Source organism: Blennius ocellaris (genome assembly GCF_963422515.1).
Source record: "Blennius ocellaris genome assembly, chromosome: 5".
Classification (NCBI taxonomy): Eukaryota; Metazoa; Chordata; class Actinopteri; order Blenniiformes; family Blenniidae; genus Blennius; species Blennius ocellaris.
The window spans coordinates 24588960-24615997 of NC_137654.1; the positions used below are offsets into that span (position 1 = coordinate 24588960).

The following is a 27038-nucleotide window of genomic DNA, read 5'->3' on the forward strand; positions in this document are numbered from 1 at the left end:
ATTTTGATGTTGAACCTCTGCAGCTTAGGGCCGCAAGATGATCCAGTGGTTAGCGCTGTTGTCTCACAGTGAGAAAGCCATGGGTTCAAATCCAAGCCAGTGAAGTTGGCATATTTCATATTTCCCATGTGTGTGTGTGGGTTTCCTCCAGGTACTTTGTTTCTTCCCACAGTCCAAAAACATGCAAACAAACAAACAAAAAACATTATCCGGAGGCATAAAACCTTTGCATATCTGAAGCTTGTGTTCCAGTAATAATCTATATTTATTCTTCTAATTTGGGATGAGATGTGAATCAAATCCCCATCATTTTGGCAGTGCACTACAATGGCACACACAACACCAAAACAAGGCAAATTCGAAACTGCTGTCAAATAAAGAGTGATTATCCACCACCTGTCCTCTGCATCCCACCAATATATCCCTACACAGCCCTAATATTATTCCTCATTGACATTGTCACTCTACAACAGCAAAGCAGCAGTGATGATAAAAACACCTAACATGATGGTAAATCTAATTCATGTTCAGAACCGTAATGACCTACACTCACTCAAAACAGTCATTTTGCCAACAGAAGGACAAAAGTAGATTTTGTGTTCACTTGATTTGAATAAACACGCGCCAAATCACTGCCATGAGCGGTCACTAGCGTCTGAACACCATCTTCTTTGACTCTGGTGCCCCCTCCTGGCTCAATAAACCACATTTATAAAGTCTGCTGATGAAAGACCTAACCCATATACTAATTGTGCATTAACCACGTTATATTATAACATATTTATATATGAATATGCTCATTAAGAAAAGTCTTACATCTGTGAAGCTAGTGTTTTTTCCTGAATATATATTTTTCAGAAAAAATTAAGATGTTTGATTTCATATTCTTTGTAAAAGTACAGATAACAGGTATAACTTGTAAAATGACAAATAGTTGCTTCAAGCAATATGTTCCTCTGTGGTGTGAAAGTGAATGTCCCCCTACCCCCCACCCTGGTGGATTATTTGTCTTTAATTCTAACAAACATATTGACTTTCTGCATATAGAACCTAGACATGGAGTTCGCATGCTCTCCCCATGTGTCTGTCTCTGTGTGTTTGCCCTGTGGTTGGCTGGTGTATCCTGCCTCTGAATGAAGCAGTGCAGAACATGGAGTTTTTCCACCATAAAATACACATGAAAGTGCCTCACGAATACAAAGAAGTTAAAACCAATAATGCGTTTACGGACCCAACCAAAAAATACATGAATATACATAAACAAATTAAATACTGGAAACTAAAGCTGTTTTTTTTTTTTTTTTTAGCTTTTATTTTGAAGACGACAATGAACTTCCGATCTCAGACCGGCAGCCAGAGCCTAAACTTCCGGGGAGAGTAAAAAGGAGGAGGAACAGGAGGAGGACCGGGATGAGGCTCTTCCTGGCGGTCATTGATGGCTGAACTCAACTGTAAAACGGGAAAACATGAACACCTGCTCGCTCTTCGGTGAGTTTAAGTTTTTTTGTGTATGTCGCTGCGGCTTTGTAGCGGGTTTATTCCGCCTGAAGGCTAAAACGGAAGTGCTCAAGTTTCCAGGTCGACGACTCACGTCCAGTTTAACTTCAACATTAGCATATAACTTCATAGCTTCACAACTAAATATACAGATTATAACTAAACCCTTAGACAAGCTACTCACTCGGTAAGAGGTTCCTATCTTTGACGCTCATTTGTGACAAACAATGAAATTAATGAAAGCTGAAAGGCAAGACCAACGCATTTCTCCGACACAATTCAGTGTGCGATTAAGAATCATAATCTGAAGAGATTAAGATTATGAAACTCATTCAAACAAAGCGGGCGAGGAAGGAGAAGAAATAAAGGAAGAACTTGATTATTCTAAAGGTAATACAATAAGTAAAAACTACTGTTTATTGGAAATCTTTACAACTATCAGTATATGTCAGATATTTGTTAAACCTGACATATCCTTTGAGAATTATACTTCATCTCTTTTCCTTGAACCTATGGACCAAATAGAAAAGCCCACCAACTCTCCAATACATTAACTAATAGAGGTGTCGCATATACAACAAAATGATAGATCTTTATAATTGATCAACTATTACATCACATAAACTCAACTGATGTGATTTTCTCCTGATTTGTTCCCAAATTCTTCTGGAAACCCTGTGTAAGAAATCCAACAATGATATTATTTGCTGTGAGCTCATTATAACATGGGAAACAGTGTTTTGTAAAAGTTTATTTTCTTTCATGGCTTTATTACTGCTGATCTGGGTTTCTTACTTTCAAATTTGGCTGCAGGGTTAAATCACCGTGTGCAGGGAAGATGCAAGATTTAAATCTGTTGAATGTCAGGACATTGGACAATGAATAACTTTTGTTGCTACAGTCTGGCTGGAGATAATATTTGCTGAAATGTAGGAGTGACATGCACAAGAATGTATTCATCCGAGGGGCTCTTGGCTTCTCATCGTGGTTTTCATTGTCACCTGATTAATTCCTGTGGTTTCAATAATGGAAGTTTATGCTGTAATTCTTCCCTCTACCAGTATTGTTTAAAAGGGACGTGAAGTTAATTTCTTCAAGTATTTGTGGCGTTTTAACTGTGTTCTCAGTGTGCTTTTACAGAATTATCTGATTTTCTGGCATCTGACGCACTGTTCTGAAATGCTGTGTCGTCAGGCGGCATCTGATACGTGACACCACATCCTGCGGGGATCAGAGCTCGCTGTCCTCAGACCAGTGGTGACAGGACAGACAGACTGCGTTCAGCCTCATTATGGCTGCCAAGCAGCAGAAACCTGCAGCCACTTCAGACGGCATGACGGAGGCCAAAAGGGCTGACTCGAGGGCCAAAGAGAAGAAGTGCTGTGAGTGTTCTCATTTTTTTTTTTTTTTTTTGTTCCTTTCTTCTAAACTCTGAAGGTGAAATGTGAAAATGAAGCGGTCTCCTCTGTTAATGACTGAACGCTGTGCAGTATTTCAAAGGATATGGCCGTCGTTGAATCACATGATGGTTGTTCAAACTGGAATACCTGTTCAGCCGGTCATGGGTGAATGGCATCGGTTGCAGCATACGTTGGCTTTTAATTGCCAATTCTGGCACGCCTTTTCAAATGACTTGTGGTTTTTACAGGGTGTATGTGTATTTGTTCAATACAGGCTCCCCATACCGTGCTAATTGGTAATACAGCAGTGAACATGGGTAAACTTATCGTACACTGGAGGAATGTGGTCAAAAATCTCTATTTCACTCACTTTGTGAAGCAGCTGTTGACATCTGTTTGAACTATCTGGCGTCAAGTCCCCTCTTGCCAGGTTTTTGTTATGACAGACTTGCCTTGCTCGTGCAGAGGACATTATTTCACAGACACCAAAGAAAAAAGGGAGGAGGGGGAAAAAAAAGCAAAGATTTTCCATTTCATGTTCCTGAAAACTAAAGCCTTGCAGGGTTACTGGGCTTTATTTGATAAACATTAATCTGCAAGTTGGTGGTGACACTGACCGATTAGAATAAATGTTAACTTGTGAATGCTAGAGGTGACATTGTATTATTACACAACCTGTTGTCTGTGTGCTGTTAGTTTGTACATTCTTGTGTGTGTACTGTATGCATCTTTGCCCTTTTAAAATTTTTTAGAACAAAGCTGACCGCTCACAAACTGTCCTTGCATGCTCGAAAACTAAAATCTTGATGCTTGTGTGTGTGTAACCTGCAGCTTGGGCCTCCTACATGACCAACTCTCCAACGGTGATAGTGATGATTGGCTTGCCTGCCAGAGGTAAAACGTACATGTCCAAGAAACTGACCCGCTACCTCAACTGGATCGGAGTGCCAACGAAGGGTCAGTATGTGTGTGAGCGTCATGCACATTGTAGCGTTCAAGTCATCCACAGGACATGAATGGGTGAAAACGGAGTACAATATAGGCTCATTCACATACAGTAACATTCACACTGACATTAACCTTAAGGCTGTGTTTTTGTACCGTGCAAGGAAAGCGGAGTATCCAGAGATACAGACACAAACTCTCTGAAAGGCTCTCCGGCCCAAACAGGACAAATTCTGTCTGAGACGAGAGTACTAACCAGTACACTGCTGTGCTGTGTGTCTTAACCATGTTTAAGCCTGATACTATTTGGTATTATTATGTCATAGCTGTATTATTAAATCTATTTTAAATTTTTTATACCAAACATGTTTTGTGATATGTAGGAAATAAAAAAACAACTTGGTTAAAAAAAAAACCCAGAAATAAAGGTGTTTTTTTTTTCTTATCTTATTATGAGTTGGTGAAAGTGGAAATAACAGAGAAATTTATACAATGCGCCTTAAACTTAATGTTTCTCACTTCTGCTCCAGTATACCAGATTTAAATGAGGATGGTGACATCATCATACACCTGCAGTGAATATCACAGTTGAGTTGAAAGACATGACTCCATTGAAAGGTGTTGTGCTTCAGGCAATAGTCTTTACGCTTGTTTTATGTCTCCCCCCCCCCGATTCCCCAGTGCAGCCCTGTGTGTAGTTGTACTTCTTGTTTTTTACCTTCGTGGAACGCAGGAGAACCGGTTTGGCTGAGGCACATAAAGTCACTTCCCTAACAGAACACACACACAAACTGAAATCTGCTTTGGTTCTGTTGCAGTGTTTAATCTCGGAGTCTACAGGAGAAAAGCAGTGAAATCATACAAGTCCTATGACTTCTTTAGACATGACAATAAAGAAGCGATGCAGATCAGAAAGTGAGTAAGCGTTTCTGACTTTATGACCCTTCTGTTGATCTATTTGACCGATTTGTTATTACTAGTGCCAATATGGACACCTGGCTCCTTTTGCACATAGGTCATGCCATCATGCAAATTCATCCTCTGATGCCATCTGTGTTTGTTTAGCCAATGTTATTACTTTTGTTCTGAAGAACTACTGTCTGTGTCGAAATATACGTGCATCGGATGTTTGACTTATGTGTGATTTTGTTTCCACAGACAGTGTGCCATCGTGGCACTGCAGGACGTCAAGGTCTATCTGAATGAAGAGGGAGGCCAGATTGCTGTAAGGGCACAGAAAGTTCAACGGCGTTTGTATTATTTGTTTAGAAATGTCAAAGTCAGTTTGATTCACGCTCTGCGTCTTTTGTTTTTCTGTTAGGTGTTCGATGCCACGAACACCACCAGAGAGAGGAGGGAACTCATCCTTAACTTTGCAGTTGATAATGCATACAAGGTCAGACTTCCACTAATGATAGATGAAAATGAAAGGAAAAAAAAAAGTTTTCAAGCATGAAAGAGAACCTTTTCACGAAAACACTGCAACGTGAGCTCCATGGAAGAAAACCCCCTCTTTATCTAGTTACGAAAGGTTATTCTAAGGTGATGAATGCACTGCCGCTCTTAGGTTCCATTGATTGCTCACTAATGAAAACACTATAATGAATAGTAGATTTAATTTGTGCTGGTGAATTCTACCAAACCCCGAACGTTGTCTTTTAATTAAATGTGTTTATTAAAGCTGTGAGAGAAACCCGTCACATCACAGGAAGTCTGGTCTGTTTTAACTGCCCTTCCATTGCCTGTGCAAGGCTACGAAGAGGGACACGTGTAGCTCTAATCTTCTCTCAGGAAAACACTTTCCAATCAAAGTTGGTTTCCAAACAGATTAATCACAGATATTAGTGACACCGAGGTCACCTAATCAGATCTAATAAGATTTTTCGTCATTTAATGCCTTTTTTTAATACAGTTATACAAGATAAGATTTAATTGTTATTTGAATATTTTAACCAAACTTCCACTAAAACTTAATCTAGAAAAGTGTTTCCATGTGATGTGGCTAACTTACACAGGACGTTAATTATCAAGCAACCATTCATTTTGTATTGTCATTGTAAAGCCTTTTTAGTAATTCTAATAAGTTTCATATGAATGTCTTTGTTTCAGGTGTTTTTTGTCGAGTCAGTTTGTGACGACCCGGATGTCATTGCAGAAAATATCATGGTAAATAAGGACTTTATCAAAATGATCATTATGAGCCATTTGTCCCTGAGTTGTTGAAGTTCACTGTCTCAAATGTTTCTGTCCTACAGGACGTGAAGGTGTCCAGCCCAGATTACCCTGAGAGGGACAGGGAAAGCGTCATGGAGGATTTTCTCAAGAGAATTGAATGTTATAAAGTGACCTACCAGCCTTTAGATCCAGACGAACACGACAAGTAATAAGATTAATCACACACACGCACAAAACTGCCGCTTGCATTACTTCATGCGAATGATCTACGTATTCATCTGGGTTAAAGGCCATCATAGATAATATGGCGCTGTACTTTCAAAAACTGCCCAGCAGGTGGAAATAGAAACTCATTTGTGATGAAAACTAGATCTAAAGGTCATTTTTGAACATTTGCAAACCAGCGTCTCTGCTTGTAGTTTGTTTGAATTCTTCAAGTAATCTCTCATTGGAAGGTGTGGGTCACTGATGATGATGATGACTGGGAAAAGTGTAAATTAGATCAACTTTTTTTAGTCCAACAAGTGAGAAATTGTCTAATTTCAGAGGTCTTTTGAAGCATATGAATTCATATCCCCAAGTTGCATTTGAGCTTTATCAGTGACGAATATATGATAGATTTGTTTTGTGTTGTCCGGCCGACAGGAACCTTTCCTTCATCCAGGTCATCAACGTCGGCCGTCGTTTCCTGGTCAACAGGGTGCAGGATTACATCCAGAGCAAGATCGTCTACTACCTCATGAACATTCACGTGCACTCGCACTCCATCTACCTCTGTCGCCATGGAGAGAGCCACCACAACCAGGAGGGACGCATCGGCGGCGACTCCGAACTGTCCGACCGAGGAAAGCAGGTGAACTCTGAACTCAAGCAAAATTTTACAGCAGCAAATATATTTATCTTCAAATAAAATAAAAAAATGCACATAAAATCTGACTAAATTTGTCAAGTTTCACTTCAAAGTCTCCAGAAAGGTTTTCACAGGTGTCTGTTAAACACGAGTAAATGTTTACTATTATTAGATTATGAGTTTCATCTCTCGCTAAGCCAACTGCTAACTGCAACATTAGTGGGGTTTTTTAATAGTGTAGTCTGACAGGAAAAGCCAGGATAACAAGGAAGAGAAACAACATTAACACACGTGGCTGAACATTATAATTACAACTCATTATTTTATTATAGAGTTGGCGTGCTGTAGGTAATGTTTTTTTTTCATTGTCATTGTACAGTTTGTCTAGATATGTCAATCATCTTGAATTTAGATATATAATCCTCTGAACTAATGTTTATTCAACAGAGTCGAAAGAAATCTCCCCCTGGAGATGTAACTAAGTGCAGCTTCACCATAGTCCTGTCAGTTCAAACCAATTTTGGTGTAATTACGGAAAGATTTTGTCGTGTTTTTCAGTGTGTGACGTCTACTCTGTATTAACATGGTATGCCATGTCGTGTCATGTGCTTCCTTTGACAGTTTGCAGCAGAACTGAAGGGGTTTGTGGAGGAGCACCACCTGTCAGACCTGAAGGTTTGGACCAGCCAGTTGAGACGCACCATTCAGACGGCGGAGGAGCTCGGCGTTCCCTACGAGCAGTGGAAGATCCTGAATGAGATCGATGCTGTACGTCCTCTGGTGTTTCACGGATATGTTTACAAACAAACGCAGTTTACCGAGTCTCGGTGTTGTTGTTCTGTATTTTAGGGAGTCTGTGAAGAGATGACCTATAAAATGATTGAAGAAAAGTACCCAGAGGAGTTTGCCATGAGAGACCAGGACAAGTATCATTACCGCTACCCTGGGGGAGAGGTAAGTGTTTTTGGTAGTGTCATATATATATATATAGTGTATGTTTAAGACGTATGATTAGAATGCATCTCATTTTGAACAAATTTGAGGAATTGCACCTTCACATTGAATAAGAATAATAAGGCACTTTTTATTTATTGTTCTTGACCTTCTAAAAGACACTTTTGATTTGATTTGAGCCTGAATCAAACCCATCTCTTCCGCCTTCTCAGTCGTACCAGGACCTGGTTCAGCGGCTGGAGCCGGTCATCATGGAGCTGGAGCGGCAGGGAAACGTGCTGGTCATCTGTCATCAGGCTGTCATGCGCTGCTTGCTGGCCTATTTCTTGGACAAGGGCGCAGGTGACCTGCACAGAAACATGACACTGTTTTACATTGCTTAAAGTAGTATCCTGAAAGTACACATTCCCAGTGTTGTTTGGTCATCATGTACAAGTTGCATTCTAAAGGCAAATCCAGCCATTCAAATAGATTAGAAGACGATATTCAAGGCCACAGTTTCCCCCTCAAGCACTCAGAAGCAGCGAAACAAGACGGGTTAGAGAATGCAGTTGCACACACACTGAAAACACAATTCACTTCCAGCCCGAGGCCTCCATGGCCACTGTAATCAAGCTAAGTAAACACTTAAACACTTCAGTTGACAGATGTGCAGCAAACGTCCGCAGGTAAATATGTGGTAAACAATATGTATGATGTGAACCCAGTAAGACCTGGAGCAACACACATGGTGTCCACACTGTAGAGCCTCAACATGCACATGTGGTACGGGTAATTTTTTTCCTTTGCAGAATTATGAACATAAAAATAGAAACATAAAATGTTTATGGACTTCTCCTTTATAGCTCAGTTTTATATGATCTGCATGATCCACTCACTTGCATATTCACGCACACGATGCAAGGTGCTCACCCGCCAAAGTCGGGGTTCGGTGTCATGCCCAAGGACACTCGCAGACATAAACAGGCATCGGTTGAACCGCCAGCCTTGGAAGGCAACTTTTAGAGATATTTGCTTCTGTCAGTCTAAATCTGTGTTGAGCACGGGGAGAAACGTATCATTTGTCATAACAGCGGACCTATTTTCTGCCGTCACATGGGGCCACTAAAGGCAAGTTTTCAGATTCTTTATTGCTGCTGTCCAGCATTAGTGTCAAACTCATCTTATTTGATGGGGAAGTACAACCTGCCTTGTTTTAGGTTGAGGTAAATTTTAAAGCTACATATGGGAAATGTATTTAAGCGAATGTCTTGTAACAAAATTTGAAAATGTTGGTTTCTCAAAAAATTTGTGCAATTTCAACCCTGTAATTCTGATCAGCCGCCCTTAAAGTAAAATAGAGAAACTACAGCTGAAACATCACAATTTCCTCAGAGTAGGTTCAGTTATCTCTTTTTTTTTTTTTTTACACGCTAGAAGGTCATCTTACAGGCTGGATTAGATTCAATGATAATCTATAGGTTTGCCACGCCATCATAGATAATGTGCATGTACACATTTGATGACCAGCCTCAAATATTATAAAAGAAATAGATTAAAGAGATTTTTTTTTTATTCATGTTCATTCACACAGAACAAATGTGACCCAGAATTGAGAGACCAGAATGATCCAGATCTACACAGTGATGAATTTCTAAATAAAATTCTAAAGTTGGATCTAATGAAGCTCATGAAGACTTTTGTGATGTGATATAACTGCAGCAAAATGCCAATTTAAACAGGCAGTGTGATAAAGATGCATAAGACCAGAAAATAGAAAAAAAAATACAATGTGGAGAATAGTGAGTGTGAAGAGATGCTGTCTCAAATACATTTTGCACAGATGTTTGTTGAGGTCGGTATGAGCTTGGAGACGTTATATTGCCATACAAGCAACACCTGTGTGTTAAACCAAGACTGAGGCAGTAATTTCGCTCTCTGTGTACTCGGTAGGGTTTCCTGAGACCTTGACACACATGCCAGTTTGTTTTGTTGATCATGTTGCATATTATCTGCTGTTGTTGGGTCTGCCATTCCTCCATGGAGACACAAAGGATTATAGTGTCTTTAATCAGTCTAAGCGAAAACCGTCAGTGAAGTCGATAACAAGCTGCATTCAGGACTTGAGGAGAGTAGAAAGTAGTTGTATGCAAACTATAATGTCCCTGAACAAAAATCAACAAAGAGAGAACAAAGAAATTGACTTATTACATCATACATATGGTACAATTGAAGTCTATTATGAAAGTCTGAAAGTGTGAAATATAAATGGAAAAGTATGTGTGCAACTATCAATACTGTCAGAGAAATAGTTTCAAGGGGATCAATTGTCTTTATGATTATTTAATGTGCAGAATTTTGTTTCAACTATAGTTTTTTAAGTCCTCTATGAATTTGATTGATTAACATGAAATTCAACAGTGATAATATAGTGTTTATAAAACCAAAATACAGTGAGCAGGCAATATGAAAAGACAAAACAGGCTAATGAATGTCACAGAGAGGATTCATTTCCTTTGAAAACAAGTGAAGGGAACCAGATTATTTTACTATTATTGAATCAAATGCTCAATTTGAAGTAAAGCCCAGTTGCTTAATCCTCCTCTTTGTATATTATTTGTAATATATTGAGAGGGAGAGAATGTTCCACATTATGGGATTAAGCATTGAGCCAGCAACGAATGGAAAATAAACAGCAATGTTAATAAAGCGGTCGGAGGCAAAACGATAACCTAGTTTGTAGAATTCAAAACACCAAGTCTAAGGTTGTCTCACTTGAAAAACCAACTTCATCACCTAAGGACAAATCTGAAATATAGCGAAACGTATCTGCATGAATGTTTGATAACAACAGACGTAAGCTCCAAACCAAAAGGCTGGAGTGGATCATATTGTTCGGTGAAATCAGAGCCAGAAATAGTGGCGGGGCAGACGGAGCGTGTCTGCAGTCAGCAGAGGAAGTGGTTGCTGCTGTCGAGTCTGTTTCAAGATCCAACCGCAGTTTGATGACTGTAGAAACCCAGAGTGTGGGCGCTGTCGCCATGACGGCCATCTCAGCCCACTCTGCCTCCACCCATGTGCCTTGGAGCAGAGCAACTTAAACTCGGCAACACCTACCGTGCGTCATAAAGCGCAGCATAAGCTGTGCAGCTGTGCGCCGGGCGTGCCATCTCAAGCATGAGAGAAATGTTCACAAATATTGAAAAGGATACAAAAACACCACACGCCCTGACAGAGCCGAGCCTCAGAAGTAATTTTGTATTTGTTTCTCTTGGCACAGACGACCTCCCCTACTTGAAGTGTCCCCTGCACACTGTCCTGAAACTCACTCCTGTGGCTTATGGTGAGTCACTACTCTGTTCCTACTCCAAACAAACCTCTTGTTTTGTTTTTTTTTGTCTCCCTGTTGTGATACATTTCTACACTGTCTCCTTTTTTTTTTAACAGGTTGTAAAGTGGACATGTTTGACCTGAAGGTGGAGGCTGTCAACACTCACAGGGACCGAGAACTCGTAAGCCTCGGACTTGTAATTTTTTATTTGATCATGTTGTGGGTCAAACTTCAATGGTAGAGTTGCCACAGTGTGTTCTTCACAGAATGCTCTGAATTACAGCCTGAACAACCAAGTGAAACCCCCTCACAGCCATGACTGGACACACCGCTCTGACCAGGGCTATTTTTAAGACTTTAAACCAAAATGACCCGATAGAGCTTCGCATTCAGCTCTCAGGAGCCAGTCGGCTTGGCAGGAAGCTGAAAACTCTGCAGGGTCACAATCAAAACTCTGTGTGCATTCTGAAAACACTCCGTGTTTCTGAGATTTATTTTTTTTTACCAGAAATCCCCTAAAATGAGCTTCTTCAATGTGAATATGTTTGAGTTTTGCTCGAGATGAGAATCTTGGCAAATTTTTGTTGTGAAACAGAAGTACTAAACCACCACATTATTTTTCATTCAACATCTGAAGTGGCATTACAGTAACAACTTACTTGCATGATAATAATATAAATGAACAATTTCAGGATTGGGTGGTCGATATGTGTGAGAATTCTCTGAAATATCAATTGAAACATTAAATGAAGGAAAGCTTTTATTTTGAGGCAGACACTTTAATCAAAGTGTGAGATATAAATGAGAACATCAGCAGCACATAAACAGTACAGTGCCTTTTGTCCTCCCTTCCTAATCGGCGAGTTCTGAATGTGTTTTCTGCTGTTTGAGCTGATTAGTGACGAGCGCTTAAAGCCGGGGTCCTGGACAGAGTTAGCGTTGACACAGAAACACATTTAGTGAGAAAGCTCCTGTTAACTGACGAGGAACATCCCGTCTATAGAACCCAACATGCCAGTAACTTTTTTTTTTTTATATTTTAGGTCATTTGTCACCAGCTGTTTCTGTTTCTGTACTTCCTCCCATGTTCATATGGGAGTCGATGATTTTTAGACACAGAAGCAGTTTCTTGGGTTGATTGTTTCCTCTCTTTCTGCGTCGTCTTCACCGAGCAGAACAACATGCCGTCAGACGCCGTGCCGCCGCTTTTCCTCCGGAGGAACAGCTTCACGCCGCTGTCCAGCGAGGACCAGATCAAACGGCCTCGACTCTACAGCGCAGGCAACCCTCCACATCACTGCGTGTCCCAGGCCCCCACTTTACCCAGAATGCAGTGCTCTGAGGCATCCGAGGGAGCTGAGCTGTTGGAAAGTGAGGTCCGTGTTTCTCCCCAAATGCTTTATCTCTGTTAGAGATGCAGGCATCTAATGCGCAGCTTTCGATCACGGGGACGAATGGTGACAAAGTCACTGGTTTGATTAACAAACTGCATGCGGGGTCGGGCACTGATACTATTTTAGTTAAAAAAAAACAACACCGCGACGCACTCCACTGAGTCGGCCATCGTCATAAATCATCGTGTAACAGTAACTCATAAATCCACCCTCGACACTGCTTCGTCCAGCCTCGGCGCCGCTGGGTGTTGGAGCTGAAGCAGCCTTTTGGGCACAGGAAGGCTGCCAGTCAATCACACACACACACACACACACCAGTGATTACAGCACACACAGTGTACACACACCATAGGAAGTGACCTGGGCTTCAGTATATTTGCTTCTACCGAGTGTCTTTGGCACAGTGACCGGGTGAGATGGGATATTTCATTCAGAATTAAAGCAGTTTAACTTCCACAGCTGTTGTTTTATGATCTAAATAAAGCTTGCATGCATTTTTTTCTTTTAATTTGTATCCCAACAAAGTATATTGTATACTATATACTTGTATCTATTGGGATATGAGATCTCATTTATTATGAATGAACAAAAGAAACAGTACAAGTGATGATTAATGATTTACAGTGAATTTGTTTTTCTATTTTATCTGATGACAAATTCCAGACTAGAGACCCCCTATCTTAAGATATTCCAATGGAGAAAAGAAAGAAAACAACTGTGATTCTCTGGTATGTGAACAACGAAGTAATGTCCCTTCAACCTGCTGCCTTGAATGTGTACTAGTGACAAGATTACAGGTTTTTTTCCCACTGTTTTTGTTACCAGCTCTTTGCCCACAGGCTGACTTTTGTTAATGGTCCTTTTACTTCAGAAACTGGAAAGAGACAGAAAAAAAGAGTGTGTGTGATGCCTGTGAGCTCAGACTTTAATATTAGCTCCGGTTCAGTCGGTGCCAGTCCAAACAAACCCCCCCCACCACCATTCCTGTTTTGTTTTTTGTTTTTTGGCTGAAGTACTTCTCTCTTCCTTCCTTTTTCCATGTCGCAGGACTCCATGAACAGTTTCAGTGCTGCAGACTCGGAGGACTGCGTTCGAAGTTAAAGGAAGCACACGGAGAGGAATCTGTCACGCGCAGCATCCAGACACTCCAGACTTAGTTAATTCATTCAATGCATACATTTGTTTTGCGATTTTATCTGAAACGTTCATTTGCGTAACATTATTTCTGGGAACCGTTCGCTTCAGCCATTCAGTTAGAAACATTCCATCTGTATAGGAGCTAATGTGTGTGTGTGTGTGTGTGTGAGATCTCTTTGCCTTAGTTCATGTGCACAGTCGTGAGTGAGCTCACTGCCTTCAGATCCACGTCACACATACAAATCAAACGTTTGTAGCAAGGGACTCTGTATGTCCGTCCACTGCTCACCAGCTCACGTCTTCTAGGGTAGAGTCGCGTCAGGATGCATTCTGTTGATGACGTTCACTGCAGAAAGTCAACCTCGGTACAAGGTCTTGCCTTCAGTTTTGGAGCAAGAGTGCCTCTCCAGACATGCGCCTTAATTTATCCTCGCGTTGTTTCTTTTTAACACTCCTTTCACACATTCCCAGGTCATTTGACAACATGTAGTTAATTGGTTTTTGGCTGTGATATAATCAAATGAAGCTGTGAAATAGTTTGCAGCGGATAGATATAAAGTAATAAAAAAATGGTTTGTTTTTTTTGTCCAGTCCAAAAATAGTGCAGAAACTTCTGAGTTATTATTCTGCTGCAGATTGTTTGTATTTGTTCTCTCAGCGCTGTGCAGCTCTGACACCCCCCCCCCCCTTTCTGTGATGCTGCAACGATTTCACTATTGAAATCTGTCAAAATGAATGCACTTAAAGCAGTTTCTTTGACACAAAGTGTCTCAAGTGTAAATAATTATTTTCCTGACTAAAACACAAATCAACGACACTTTGTCATATATAGAACATCCATTCGCGCCAAAATTGTTTTATTATTGGTAATTAATCAGGCATTTTCAAGTGCCCTTATTTAAAGGAAGACAATGCTGTGTAATGGTGAAGTAAAGTATTTAAAGTATAGTTACATGTACCTGTACATGCTTAAATTATGCAAATAATTTACCTCCGAATTAAAGAGTTTGTGATAAATTAAAAGAAAAAAAGATTTCATGTTGTGCCCCCCCCACATTTTTTTAATAAAGTTAATATTGGACTGTTCCTTCGTGTCCGGCTCTGTGTGTGGATGATTGTTTACTGCTATGGAGGCCATCTTGATTTGTTTGGACACTCTTATTATGTGGTTACAAAAGAAACTTGGTTCTTAACTGAAAACTATATTTTCTTTCAGATTAAAGTTTGAAAAATTATTTTCCCAGTAGGCCTTATGAAACTGCTGTGGACGGTCGAACCTCAATTATGCTCAATTTTGCTCAATATATCAGTACATCTCTTTTTAAAAGTCAGAATATCACATGGCAGTTTTGACAAGATGCATTAAATGTGTTGTAGCTTTTTAGTTTTTTAATAGTTTTTTTTTTACTTATAAGCTTAATTGAAATTCTAATCTTTCAAAACGTCAAAGACGGTGAAGGAAAGTCGACGATCATTAACTATCAGCTGTTCTGCTCATTCAATGCTTTTCATGGCCACATGGGACTTACAGGCTCTACAATACCTACAACAGCTGCTCGAGTAGATTTTATGTCAATAAACGATCGATGCAGTCTGCACAATATCTTTGCATGTTTTTCTTACAGTGTGAAGTGGAACTTTATGTGTAAAGTCACAATAGGGTGAAGGTTTAGGTTCTTCGTTGGAATTGCTAAGGTTGTACTGAGGGTTTACAGAACGTCACAAGTGAAGCTATAAAAACTTGTTTTTAGAGTATTTCGAATCCTTTTGTCCAGATAAATACTTTTTAAAGTGCGTGAAGTCATTGGGTGTAGTCGCACCGTCTGCTGGATTAAACCACCAGACGCTCGTTACCACACCGACACAAAACGAATCACAGTCCGCGAGACGTGCAGCATGATTTAATGTTGCACTGTCACACATATTAACTGTCAAGATGTTGTAGTTCGCCGCTGGTTTGGCGCTACAACACGTGTGGCGCCAGTTACCAATCGAATCTATATTTATGTACGCAAAGCGCCTTTTACTGCTATATTGTAAACATTCAGATTTGTACATTTACATGTCTGATTGCAGAAGCAAAGACACAACTTTACACTCAAAACTCAACTAACGATTTGCTTGTATTGTCCATACGATGCACCGTCACTGTTATTTTGTTCCCCTCACAGCTGCAGTTTCACTTAAACACTGTTCAAATAGACTTTCAGCTTCAAGATGTCAATTTCTTTTTCTTTCTTTTTTTTTTGCTCTTGTCTTCTCATTTGTTTTACTGGCCACTGTGTGCGTCATCGGAGGAAAGAGGAGGAGACGAAGTAATAATCAGGAGAATTCAGTAAACTTTATGTCACGTTGTTTTAACACAGGAAATCTGAGTGGACTCTGATAAAAGGCTAATTCCTATAGAGGGCAGAGGAATGAAATCACTGCACAAAACAAGAAGTGCACACTTGTGTTTAAATACATACAGTCTTTTTTTAAACTGCTATATTACTCACAGTGACTCTGGTTTATTTTAGATGTTTTCAGGCAGTGATATTCATAACTTGTGTGAACAGTCAGTTCTCATCATTGGTCAGGTCTCAGAGCTATTTCAATTTGACTTTAGTCAGTTTTAATGAGTTCTTCTACAATCACTGTTAATTCTCACTTTCATTTATTTATTTTTAATTTAAAAAGTACCGGCCTCTGTGAAAGATGCTGTATAAATAGAATTTGGCTGAATTAATGAAAATAGAAGCAGAGCTTGAAATACTTGGTTTGTATAGTAGATATTATCTTCCTAATATGCAATTATTCAACAATACCTACATACATTTGAGGATACTCCTTCTTTAAACACAATATTTGTGATTTAGTTTCTTACTTAATTTTATTCAGTTTTAAACTCCAGCTATATTTTTCTGACGTGTCTGATGATTATATTGCCATTTCTTTCCAGTTAGGAATGTTACATCATCAAATATGAAGAAATCATACAAAAAAACTCAATTTTAAACTCCGTAAAATAAGCAAAAACAACGTACCTTTCGCTTAATGTCACATGGCTCATTTGTTGTGCTCATTATGAAAACAAATCACTTGTGTTTTTACCCTTGTGTGGTATTGATTATATATAGTTTTACATTTTAAAACAGTAAAAGTGGACAGCAATATATCTTCATATTTCATAAAATCTTTAAGAAAGTGCAGCTCTAACTGTAATGTCACTCACTACTCGTCTCATCCTGTACACTCCACAGTATTAGGGTCCAGCAGAGAATATGTTACTTTCTTTACGGTGATGTGTTTTCACTGTTTTATCACATTTTGTTTTAAAGAAACATGTTAAGTGATGATATCGTCCGTGCCTGATAAAGGATTGGATTGAAAAGCGTGACGTGAGAGGGTGAATCAGTCCCATTTGTCTTAACATGGAGACAGCAAGAAAAACAGTGGCTTGCTTCATCAGATCATGACTCAGCGGATGTCGTGTGATTTTTACAAGAATTCCCAAACGACAGATTATCGACAACAGCCACAAAATGTACTGTTACACAACACTGATTGCACATTCACAACTGTAAAATGCAGCTCACGCAACGTGCAAATATAATTTTGGATTAAAGGGGAACATTTTTCAAATTTTTGGTAGAAATTGTTGTTATAATCAATGTTTCATTTTATTATTTCATTTACTATTTGATTTGATTCGTGGTATTTCATTAAGCAAAAGGTATGATTACAACATCTGTCGCCACTGTCTGGGTGTTTAAGCAGTGACTCACAACTATGTGGGCAAAGTTGTGTTACGGTTCTTGCAACACAACAGGAAAACCACCACTGTGGGGATTCAGAAAAAATAACTCAGGAATCAGTGTTGTGGTTTGATCAAACGGGCAGAAAAACTTAATCTTTGATCAGGTCATAGGTCACAAGACGAGGCAGGCGTATGCAGATGTGGATGTCAGCCAATAATTCCAATACGTTTTTAGACAATACAGGTCTTTCTAAAAAATACGAAACAAAAAAAAAAATAAAACAATTCAGAGATGTTTTTCTTCATTGATCCTTAATCTTTTGTGGTGCAATTGTGTTTAATCCTGTGATGTTGTGTGTCATCGTGTCTGCATTCCATGGTTCAAATATGTGCGAGGAAAATAACAGGTGCATTGAAGTGTAACAACATTGAGTAATTTTCAATTCTTCACCTGTTTTGTTCAAACAAATTACAGAAAACTGAAATTGACCTCAGCTGATCTGACATCAGGTGGAGTGCTGGTACAACCTTGACAGGTTAAGGTTAAAATCACACGCAAACAATGTCGAGTTTTGGGTTGTGAGAGAAGAAGGTAGATGACATAAAAAAAATAAAAAATTCCATGCACAGGTTGAACATGCAAACTACACAGGCAGACACTTTCACACACTTTTTCCTGAAGGACAATGTCGCTAACCATTTTACAGTCACCTTTACTGAACTTTAGCATTTACAAATGCTCTCATTTGGTCAAAAACAAGGTAAGCAACCTTCATTGATTCGGTGCCACAATGTTGGTCAGTTGGTTTCATTCAGTCAGTCTTAAAGCTTCTTCACAGGATGAAGACGATTGCCCAGAAAGACTGGATTCTAATGTCTTCACTGTGAGGCCAATATTCTAGTTTGAACAGTTAGATTTATAGAGGCTACTGTACTGCGTCAAACATACATCTCCTACAAATAGAAAGTAATTTGTCACAGTTTTGATGTTCAACAAAATTGTAAGATACCGTGCTCTGCTCTCGGATGCAACATTAAAAATGATATGATGTTGAAATGTGACTTTTTCTTTGTAAATTCTCTCTTTTATAGGTCACTCTATGTTTATTGTCCCAGCAAGTGGTGACAATAACATAGTGCAAACTGTCAGATTCACATTTTTCTTTTTCTTGTTCAATGTTTTCACTGCAAACTAAAGACCACAATTGTTATTTTCTAGCTTTAAAATCTTCCATAAACACACACACATTCCGACTCAAATGTGATGTTGGGGGATTTCTGTATAATATAATAATATGTTTGTTACATGTATATTTTGAATATGTTTTGGTTTTCTTTCAGCTTTCATACAAATTGAGAACAAAATTACACATGTATTTCTAGAAGAAGTGACTCAATCAAATTGTAATGTGTCACATTTGCGGTAGAATAATCTCAAGGTTTCATTCCTATAATTCCTTGTCCATATCTTGGTTTTATCTCAGCATGTGTTGTTTGTTCCTGCCTCCATGTCTCGTGGGATTGTGTGATTCCCATCGTGCTGCCTGGCTCAGTGGGCTGTGCCACCCTCAGTCTATAAATTATGATCCTCCTCTTGACTCCTGTGATCTTCCTCTGAGGATTTGTTTACTGCAAGGAAACATGGCGACTGTCAGCTGGAATATTCTGTTTTTTTCTCTTTTCACTCTCTCATCAGGTAAAACATTCACATGATGCTTGTGAAATGTGGCTTTTTTTATTTTTTTATTTTAAATGTATTTTATTTTTGATTCTTGTTTATTTTTGTCACTGGAAACAGCACAGGTCCAGAAATGGTGCAGTGCCCCTGTGGAGTATCCGCACACCAGACTGGATGAGAAGTACAGCAGCAGGCTGAAGTTCAACAGTGGAGACAAAGTTTATTATAACTGTGCGGAGGATTTCAGTCCATCCAAAGGAAGCCGCTCTGTGCAGTGTGAGCAGGGGAAATGGACCAAACTCACTCTCAAATGCGAAAGTAAGACCATCACACGACGATTCATTGCGGTAAAACTCGGTTAACCTTTACTCTTTAAACAAAGTTTGATTAAAAACTGCCTCGACGCCAAAAAAGGGAATATTTAAAGACGGCAGCAGTTTGGCGCCCCCTGTCGGTCATTATTTCACTTAATTCTGATGATTCAAATACTAAGATTGAGGAGAAAAAAACATTTACAAGCGTTGACTTAAATAAAATAGAAAATAATTATTCACAGGTATAATGTAGTTTAATGGAGTGAATTAATTCCTAATGTGAAGATTTGATCACCAGCAAGTAAGAATTTAAAGTGAAAACCAAACTTTTCATTTTATAACGTTAACCTTCAACAGAATCAACTCATGCAGAAACATAAATTTAAGGAAGCCTGCTGCTTCAGTGTTACTGGATTCCTTCTCAATGCACAAAACAGGGTTTAAAAAAAAAAACAATTTCTCACTCAATCACAGATCTCATTCTGCTCATTTAGCAGTTGCAGACAAACTTGGATCTGTCCCAACAAATGATTTGTTGATTTTTCTGCCATTGCAAGGCATTGTCTGTATACCTACAGTTAAGGAGTGGTAATTTGATGCTGCTGCATTTGTTTACCTTGAGATCCAGGGCCAGTTTAGTGTAGCAACCCACCGAAAATCACTTTTTAAAATTTTGTCCTTTTAGTCAACCATTTCAATAATGAAAAATATGTTGCAATTGCCTGTTATTGTTTATGATTCCTAAATATTTGAATATAGTTACACAGTTGCAGGCCCTTGTGGGCAGAGTTTGCATGATCTCTCTCTACCGGTGCAGCTTCCAACCACAGTCCAGAAACTAACCAGTCTTATTTCCTTGTTAATTGTGCGCCTTTATTATGAAGGATATCAAAATCCATTTGTAGTAGATTCATTACATGTTTTAAAGTAAAAGATGCTGCATGTCTTTCACTTCCTCACGTGACTTAAAGCACACATGGTAAACAATAATGTGGCATTTCTGGCCTTCATACAACCTGTAGGTTAAAAATATTTGCATTTTGGACAAAAATATGTTTTGGGGAATCAAATTTAGGTTTATTGATGTTCATTTAAGAAAGGTAAAGGATTTTAAAAGAAAATACACCCAATGTTTTTGTTTCCTAGAGCGATCCTGTGGCAACGCTGGTGATGTACCAAACGGCCAGCTTCTGTACGAAGGGAATTCGTATATTGGCGAGAAAGCCTATGCCGTCTGCAACAGGGGGTGAGTTCAACCTGTGAGGTTTGGGGCTGGGTGGGGTGAGAGCTGTTGACACGCTCTGTTTTGAACCTGACTTTATCTCCATGATGACAGATATACCCTGAAGGGATTAGATTACCTGGTCTGCAAGAGATCTGGGTGGACGGGTGACTTCCCGTCTTGTGTCGGTGAGTAAAGGAATTCAAGTATTGTCACCGGAAGCTTCATCCAGCACACAGACGTATCACTTAGATTTTATGGGTGTCATACCTTCAATAGTGTGATGATGGAAAGATTGACTCCTTTTGTGAATGTGATCTCTTCAAATTCACTACTTTTCCATTTTGCCTTCAGACTTCACGAAGGGGAGTTAATTTGATGACACTTATAGGCTGAAATACAAGTCATTGTGTGTAGCATGAAGGTGCTTGGCTTCAAGTGAGACACAATTAAAAAAAAACGTATTTTAATCATTTTGATCTCCTGAGAATTTTGAGCCTATCCTGTGTAGTTCCACTTTGTACCACAAGATGGTGCAGTGAGACACGTGCTGCGGTGTGATCTTGCGTATTGAACTGTTGATAATGAAGATTTCATCTCGTCTTGTTACAACTAAAAGATCAATACAAAGAAAAGGTAATTAAAAATGCAGAAGAGACGAGTCCAAAACATGCTCTCTTCCTAAAATTGTTAAAATCAATTTCACTTTTTTAAAGAGTTTTGTTGATGAATGGATGCGATGACTACAAAATGTGGAAGTGTATTTTAGATGGAAAAATGACAGTTTGTTGTACAAATTAACATTTTATAGTTCCAGTTCATTTTTGCTCCCTTAAGTTTAATATTTGAGCATTTAGTTATGTTTATTTGAATATTTGCAGAACGTTCTATTTCCCATACACCGTTTGGAGCCTCTACTGTGTCAAAGAAAGTATTCTCATATATTTTTCTTCCTGCTTGTTTTCAGAGGGAACTACCACCTGCCCCCTCCCCGCTGTGAACAACTCTGTGTTCAGAAGTGAAAATGTTTCAGCGTTCCAGCCAGGAGAGAGCGTGACCTTCGCCTGTGCTCAGGGTTTCCAGCTGGACGGCGCCAAGCAGGCGACCTGCGGCCCCGATGGTCAGTGGCAGCCAAAACCTCCTCTGTGTCTGCCATCGTCCAACTCGACTCGACCGTCTTCTGGCAACGACGGTGAGTTAATTTTTCTCCTCTGACGTGTTGAATCATCTCAACTCACAAGTATTTAATCGATTCTTCTCTGTGAAGTCTCTTCGGCAGGCGGATGCGGCGTACCTCTTGCCGGCGGAGACTCGCATGCCAACCTCGCCGATAAGTACATCACGAAGACGTCATTCAACTCGGGTGACAAAGTCCATTATGTGTGTGAGGTTGGATACAGACCAGCGACGGGCAGCAGGACTCGGCTGTGCCACAACGGAGAGTGGACGCCTCTGAAGCTCAAGTGTGAACGTAGGAACACTTGTTATAACTTTATATTCAAATGTATGTTATTTAACAAAACCTACGTCATTCAAACAGGACAAGCAGTGGAAACTAGACATTTTCATCTTCTTAAACTACACAAGAAAAAGGCTTTATTTATTTCATGAAAAGTAAAGTGTTTGTATAAAAAGTAAACACAGCTTTTACCCTTTGTAGATAACACTGCTTCTCGTGTGGTGGTGTGGAAAATGTCCATCCAATGTGACACTAATTTGCCTTAAAATGGCACCATATTGTCTCTGAAATCTATCTCACAAAATCCAGAAACAAGATTTATTATACAGGGTTGTAGGAGATGCCACTGTTCTCTCATAGTAAGATTGCACTCCGCTCTCGTCTGTGTTGAGTTTGTGGGCCTTCCTGTGTAGAGTCTGCACGTTCTGCCTCTGTGCGCTCGGAATTTCCTCGGGACACTTCAGTTTCCTCCCACAGTCCAAAAACGTGTATTTAATGTTAATTAGAAACTTTAAATTTATTATATTTGATGTGACTGATACAGATTAAGTACACACGTTTTTTTTAATTGAAATGTAAAGAACTTGAATTGTAAAATCTTCCTGTGTCTTTGCCTCCAAAGGGAAGCTCTGTGGCTCAGCGGGAGAGTTGGACAATGGACAGTTCATGTATTCTGGATTGGAGTTTGGAGACACGGCGACAGCAGTCTGTGATGAAGGGTATGATTAGCTGCAAAACAATACAAAACAAAACTCCCAGCACTGTGCAGCTTAATACACACTCGTATTCATTTGTGCTTGTCGTCAGGTTTGCTCTTGTCGGACACGCAACCAGAAACTGCTTGAGCGGCGGTTGGGATGGACGCATTCCTGAGTGTGAAGGTGCAGTGGATCAACTAAAGTCTCTGAGATTATGGTGAACTGGTTTTGTTGGCGCTTTTAAGAGGCATTATTCACCTCTACATTAAAATGCAGTTTGCTATTAGAAATCTTGAAAAAGAGAATAATGAACGTATGGATATTGAGGTTGCATGATATTCCTTCCCCCCCCCCCCGGTTGGCCATTAGATCTATTACACCTAAAAAGGGTCTTTCCTATAGTTATAGCTTTTAGTAAAATGGCGTAATATTAAACATTGTGTATCTAAACATATACAAAATCCTGACTGAAAGAAAAAAGCTGTTTAATATAAGCCTGTCATAGGAAGTACTTCAGGCTGGAAAAAGTTAACTTATAATGAAATATACTGGATAATTTACCTCAAACAGAAGGTTCCTTATGAATAGATGATATGTTCTTCCACTAAGAGTAAATGCCTCAAGAAAAAAACCTGCTGATCAACCTGAACTCTTATATTCATCGCTCTTCAGTTAGAAACAGTCTTGCTAGATTTTTGGTTTCTATCTGAGGAATATTCTACTTGTTGCAGCTGTGGAGTGTGAAGATCCTCCAGAGGTGAAAAACGCAGAGAAGAAAGGACTCCAAGACCAACCTTACAAGTACAGGAGTGTCGTTCGCTATCAGTGTCTGTCGGGAACCCTCGTTGGGCAGAAAGAGCTCTGGTGCACCAAGAACGGGACGTGGAGTGACCCGCCTCCACAGTGCAAAGGTCTTGGATCAGACTCCTGACACAGAAACTCTAGTTTGATTCTGTTCTTGATAAAAATAAATATGTTTTGGTTTTTTTCTCTTCCTTGCAGAGTTGACATGTCCATCACCAGACGTGCTCAATGCTTACTGGACGAAACCTGCGAATCGGATCTATGAATACAGAAGAAGGATATCGATCAGCTGTAAGAGGGGCTACTACATGAAGGGGCCGAGCTCGGTCACGTGTAACGTTCACAGCCAGTGGGAACCGGATCTGCCAATATGTCTCCGCAAAAGTAAGATATCCACCCCCCCCCCCCCCCCCCCTTGAGGTTCAAATGTCAATGTTGGCACTTGGAGGCAAGATGCAATTTCAAATCTATCTGCCCCTTATCGTGGCTGACGAGACTTTTACCAGGAGACTGAAGACATGAATGTGCTGTTTGTTAAACTCTGACTTGTCAAGTGGCCAGAAAGGCAACGTTCAAACAAATAGTCTCCATTTGAGGAAGAAAATAGCAAAAATAAAAGTGTTGCACACTTTGACTCCAGTGATAAAATTTCAGGTCTTTCTAATGTACGTTTAAACATAGAGGGTGTCTTTCATACCTCCTACATCAGGTTTCACATGAATGTCAGTGGGAAGGAAGATGGAGGCACTTTGCACTTTGTGAAAGTCCACTGCTCAAATGCACAGATTTCTCTGACAGAAGAGAGAGAGAGAGAAAAACAAAAAACACCCGTCTGGATTCATGACTCATGTAAATAAATAGATGTGGGCTAAGTAATGATCTTAAATTATGGAGGCTACAAACACTTTGTGCAGTACGCAGACTGAAAACTCAATATTTATATAGTTAGAATCATTATTTAGCAGTTCATGCTTATTTTGTGGCTCTATTTTATTATAGAAACGTACAAACTGAACTCTGCAAGTTCGGGGTAAAAAATTTTAAAAAAAAGTTTGTGGATCATAACTCAATTTGGATTGTTTTTTTTTCTTCCCCAGTACGAAGCGCCAAGAGGGGATAACATGAAAGTGGCAGTGGCTCGGTTGGTAAAGAAAGTCGTCTCTCAATCGGAATGTTGCAAGTTTGAGTCTATGCGTCCTTGAGCAAGACACTGAACCCCAAATTGCCAATATAACGCACTATACAAGTTTATGTCGGTAGTAAAACAGCACCTCTACATTCCTACAAAAAATCCACCTTTTTTAATGTGCTGTGATATTCGGCTTCTCATACCATCAATGTACAGACATTAAAGTATGTTTGAAATAAAGCTGAAGCACATGTTTTATTATGATAAGTGTTTTTTTTTAAGCATTGGGAAGTACAAACTTGTTTCATTCATTTCTACATAGTTTTTTTGTTTTCCTTTATTTTCTTTTTTTTAATTTTTTTTTTTTACAGTTGATAATGTTATGTGTATCATTTCTATGGACTAAACGGTGAGTGAGCATTTCATGAACAAACAAGCTACAAGAAAATAAGAACACCAAATCCATTCATTTTAAAAAGACAATACAAAATCCAGACATTTCTTTACATGAGCAATAACAATTCAAGTGCAAATATTATCAACTCCGATACATCATAGCAAACTCTCGTTTAAAAGGCAACATTTAAAAACAAAAAAACAAAATCATCAGGTTGCAGGAAAGAAGGTGATTCTGGTGGGTTGAGGGAGATTTTTTTGGGGGGGTCCGAGGGCAGGAGGTCACTTTGAAGCTGGTATATACATAAATATGCCAAAGATCTGTGACTGCAGATAAAATGTGTCTGAATGAACATCAAACATTTGTTTTTGTTTTTTTTCTCTGCCTTGGCCCAAAATGTCCTCCCCAAGTTTGACAAATTCCCTTTTGTGTCGTCTTATTAAAATCTTAATTCTCGAAATACAATTTGGCACCTAATACATTGTACACCAATACTCTTAATTTTATTTACATTATGGGGACAAAACATCCTCAGATATTTTGATATAAAAAAAAAAGGTATGAGATAAATCTTGAAGGGGTTGACTTCGCAAGTAAAAAGTGGAAATGATCACGGTCACTTGTCCGATGACCAAACTGGTCAAGCCTTTAAAGGAATAACCTGCAGAATTTGGGAAATATGCTCAAATATATTACAGCTCCATAAACCACCGACGTGTACGAGCCAGGAAAGCCTCGTTCCTCCCAGTTTACACTCGTCTGAACACAAACTGAAGGCTCAATAGTTGCTATACTTGTGTGATTGTGAATATTTTATAATAGAGGACGAAGTAAGTGGGTTAGATGTTGGCATTTAAAATTCGAGAATTTTCTTGAGTTCCATAGTGTGAGTCCAATCTCTGGAAGGATTTTTAGTGTATGTAAGAGTTCCAAAACTTTCAAATGTTATGGAATTTGTCAGAATTTGAATGTGTGAGTTCCAGAACTTGTGTGTGTGTGTGTGTTTAAACTTTTTAGAAACTACTACAATTTGTGAGACGTACTTGACAGTTTTAATGCGTCAGTCCCAAAATGTTATGAAGTTTTAACTCTGTCAGGAGGATCTCTTGAATTATGTTTAAACAAAACTAGTTCTCAGATGGTTAAAAAAAAATCTCACCACAAGCATCCAACATGCAATGTTGAATTTAACTTGTATAACATTGATGTGGATGTTTCGTCATAACATCTGTCCACCATGTGTTTTGTTTATTCTTCTGGTCCGACGTTCTCACTCTGAGCAGCAGTTCGGAGTGTAAATTTCTTCTATAAACATACTTGGACAAGTGTGAACAATTCCAAAATCTCAATTTATGAGGCAGATAAGCACATTTCCCAAACTGACAAGCTTTCTCTTCTATCGGCCAATCCTGACGTAACAGGAAAATGTCTTTCACAAAATTTAAATAATTTTACCCTGTTTTGGTCACTAAGTTTTTCTTTCTATATACTCATCAACTACTGTTTAATTCAATCTAATTTTTTTTTTTTTTTTTTTAACTTTAAGTGTGTGTTTCTTCAGGAAGTAGCGCGCTGAAGAATCTTCCACCCATATTGATAAATATTTAGCATCATGAGTCTCAACATAAACTCAAAGTATTGTTGAGGGTCCCAAAATGAGTGTGGGCCATTTTTCATCCATTGCACTTTGTACAACCTTGAGAAGGATGACTCGTTTGAATGGTGCGTTCATGGGAAGGTTGGAAAAGTTACCAGGTGGGGAAATTCCCACTTCTATGTTAGGAGCATGGAATATAAAAAAAAAAAAAAAAAAAAATTCAGATGAAAGGATGCATGTAAATTGAACATAATTATGTTTAACTGACTACATATGCTCAGGTAATGAAGTGTAGTTCTTTTTTTCATTTTCATTTCTACCTGCCATGCCATTACATGT

At 39.2% G+C, this 27038-nt stretch overlaps 2 protein-coding genes across 5 annotated transcripts; both read left to right on the top strand.

Moving 5' to 3' along the window:
• The first annotated feature begins 1379 nt into the window (after nucleotides 1-1379).
• Nucleotides 1380-14742, top strand: LOC308130245 (6-phosphofructo-2-kinase/fructose-2,6-bisphosphatase 2-like). 3 transcript variants are annotated; one of them, XM_080496483.1, is made up of 17 exons: nucleotides 1380-1488; nucleotides 2692-2879; nucleotides 3729-3854; nucleotides 4661-4757; nucleotides 5001-5067; nucleotides 5164-5238; nucleotides 5952-6008; nucleotides 6098-6222; nucleotides 6663-6870; nucleotides 7489-7635; nucleotides 7717-7821; nucleotides 8034-8163; nucleotides 11081-11143; nucleotides 11248-11312; nucleotides 12307-12507; nucleotides 13189-13253; nucleotides 13573-13704. In XM_080496483.1, exons 2-16 carry the CDS (start codon nucleotides 2789-2791, stop codon nucleotides 13207-13209), a joined length of 1578 nt encoding a protein of 525 aa, XP_080352609.1. In that variant the 5' UTR covers nucleotides 1380-1488; nucleotides 2692-2788; the 3' UTR covers nucleotides 13210-13253; nucleotides 13573-13704. The 3 variants fall into 3 exon arrangements, with proteins under 3 accessions (XP_080352609.1, XP_080352608.1, XP_080352607.1); XM_080496482.1 differs by lacking the exon at nucleotides 13189-13253 and having other exon boundaries at nucleotides 13573-14742; XM_080496481.1 differs by lacking the exon at nucleotides 13189-13253 and having other exon boundaries at nucleotides 12307-12502; nucleotides 13573-14742.
• Nucleotides 14743-18987: 4245 nt separating this feature from the next.
• LOC308130336 (complement receptor type 1-like) lies at nucleotides 18988-26712 on the top strand. Of its 2 annotated transcripts, none has more exons than XM_080496646.1 (11): nucleotides 18988-19097; nucleotides 19200-19397; nucleotides 20540-20639; nucleotides 20730-20803; nucleotides 21583-21807; nucleotides 21883-22086; nucleotides 22697-22793; nucleotides 22882-22955; nucleotides 23504-23683; nucleotides 23775-23960; nucleotides 24674-26712. In XM_080496646.1, the coding sequence occupies exons 1-11, from the start codon at nucleotides 19043-19045 to the stop codon at nucleotides 24694-24696; spliced, it is 1416 nt and encodes a 471-aa protein (XP_080352772.1). In that variant the 5' UTR covers nucleotides 18988-19042; the 3' UTR covers nucleotides 24697-26712. The 2 variants fall into 2 exon arrangements, with proteins under 2 accessions (XP_080352772.1, XP_080352773.1); XM_080496647.1 differs by having other exon boundaries at nucleotides 21895-22086.
• The last annotated feature ends 326 nt before the right edge of the window (nucleotides 26713-27038 follow it).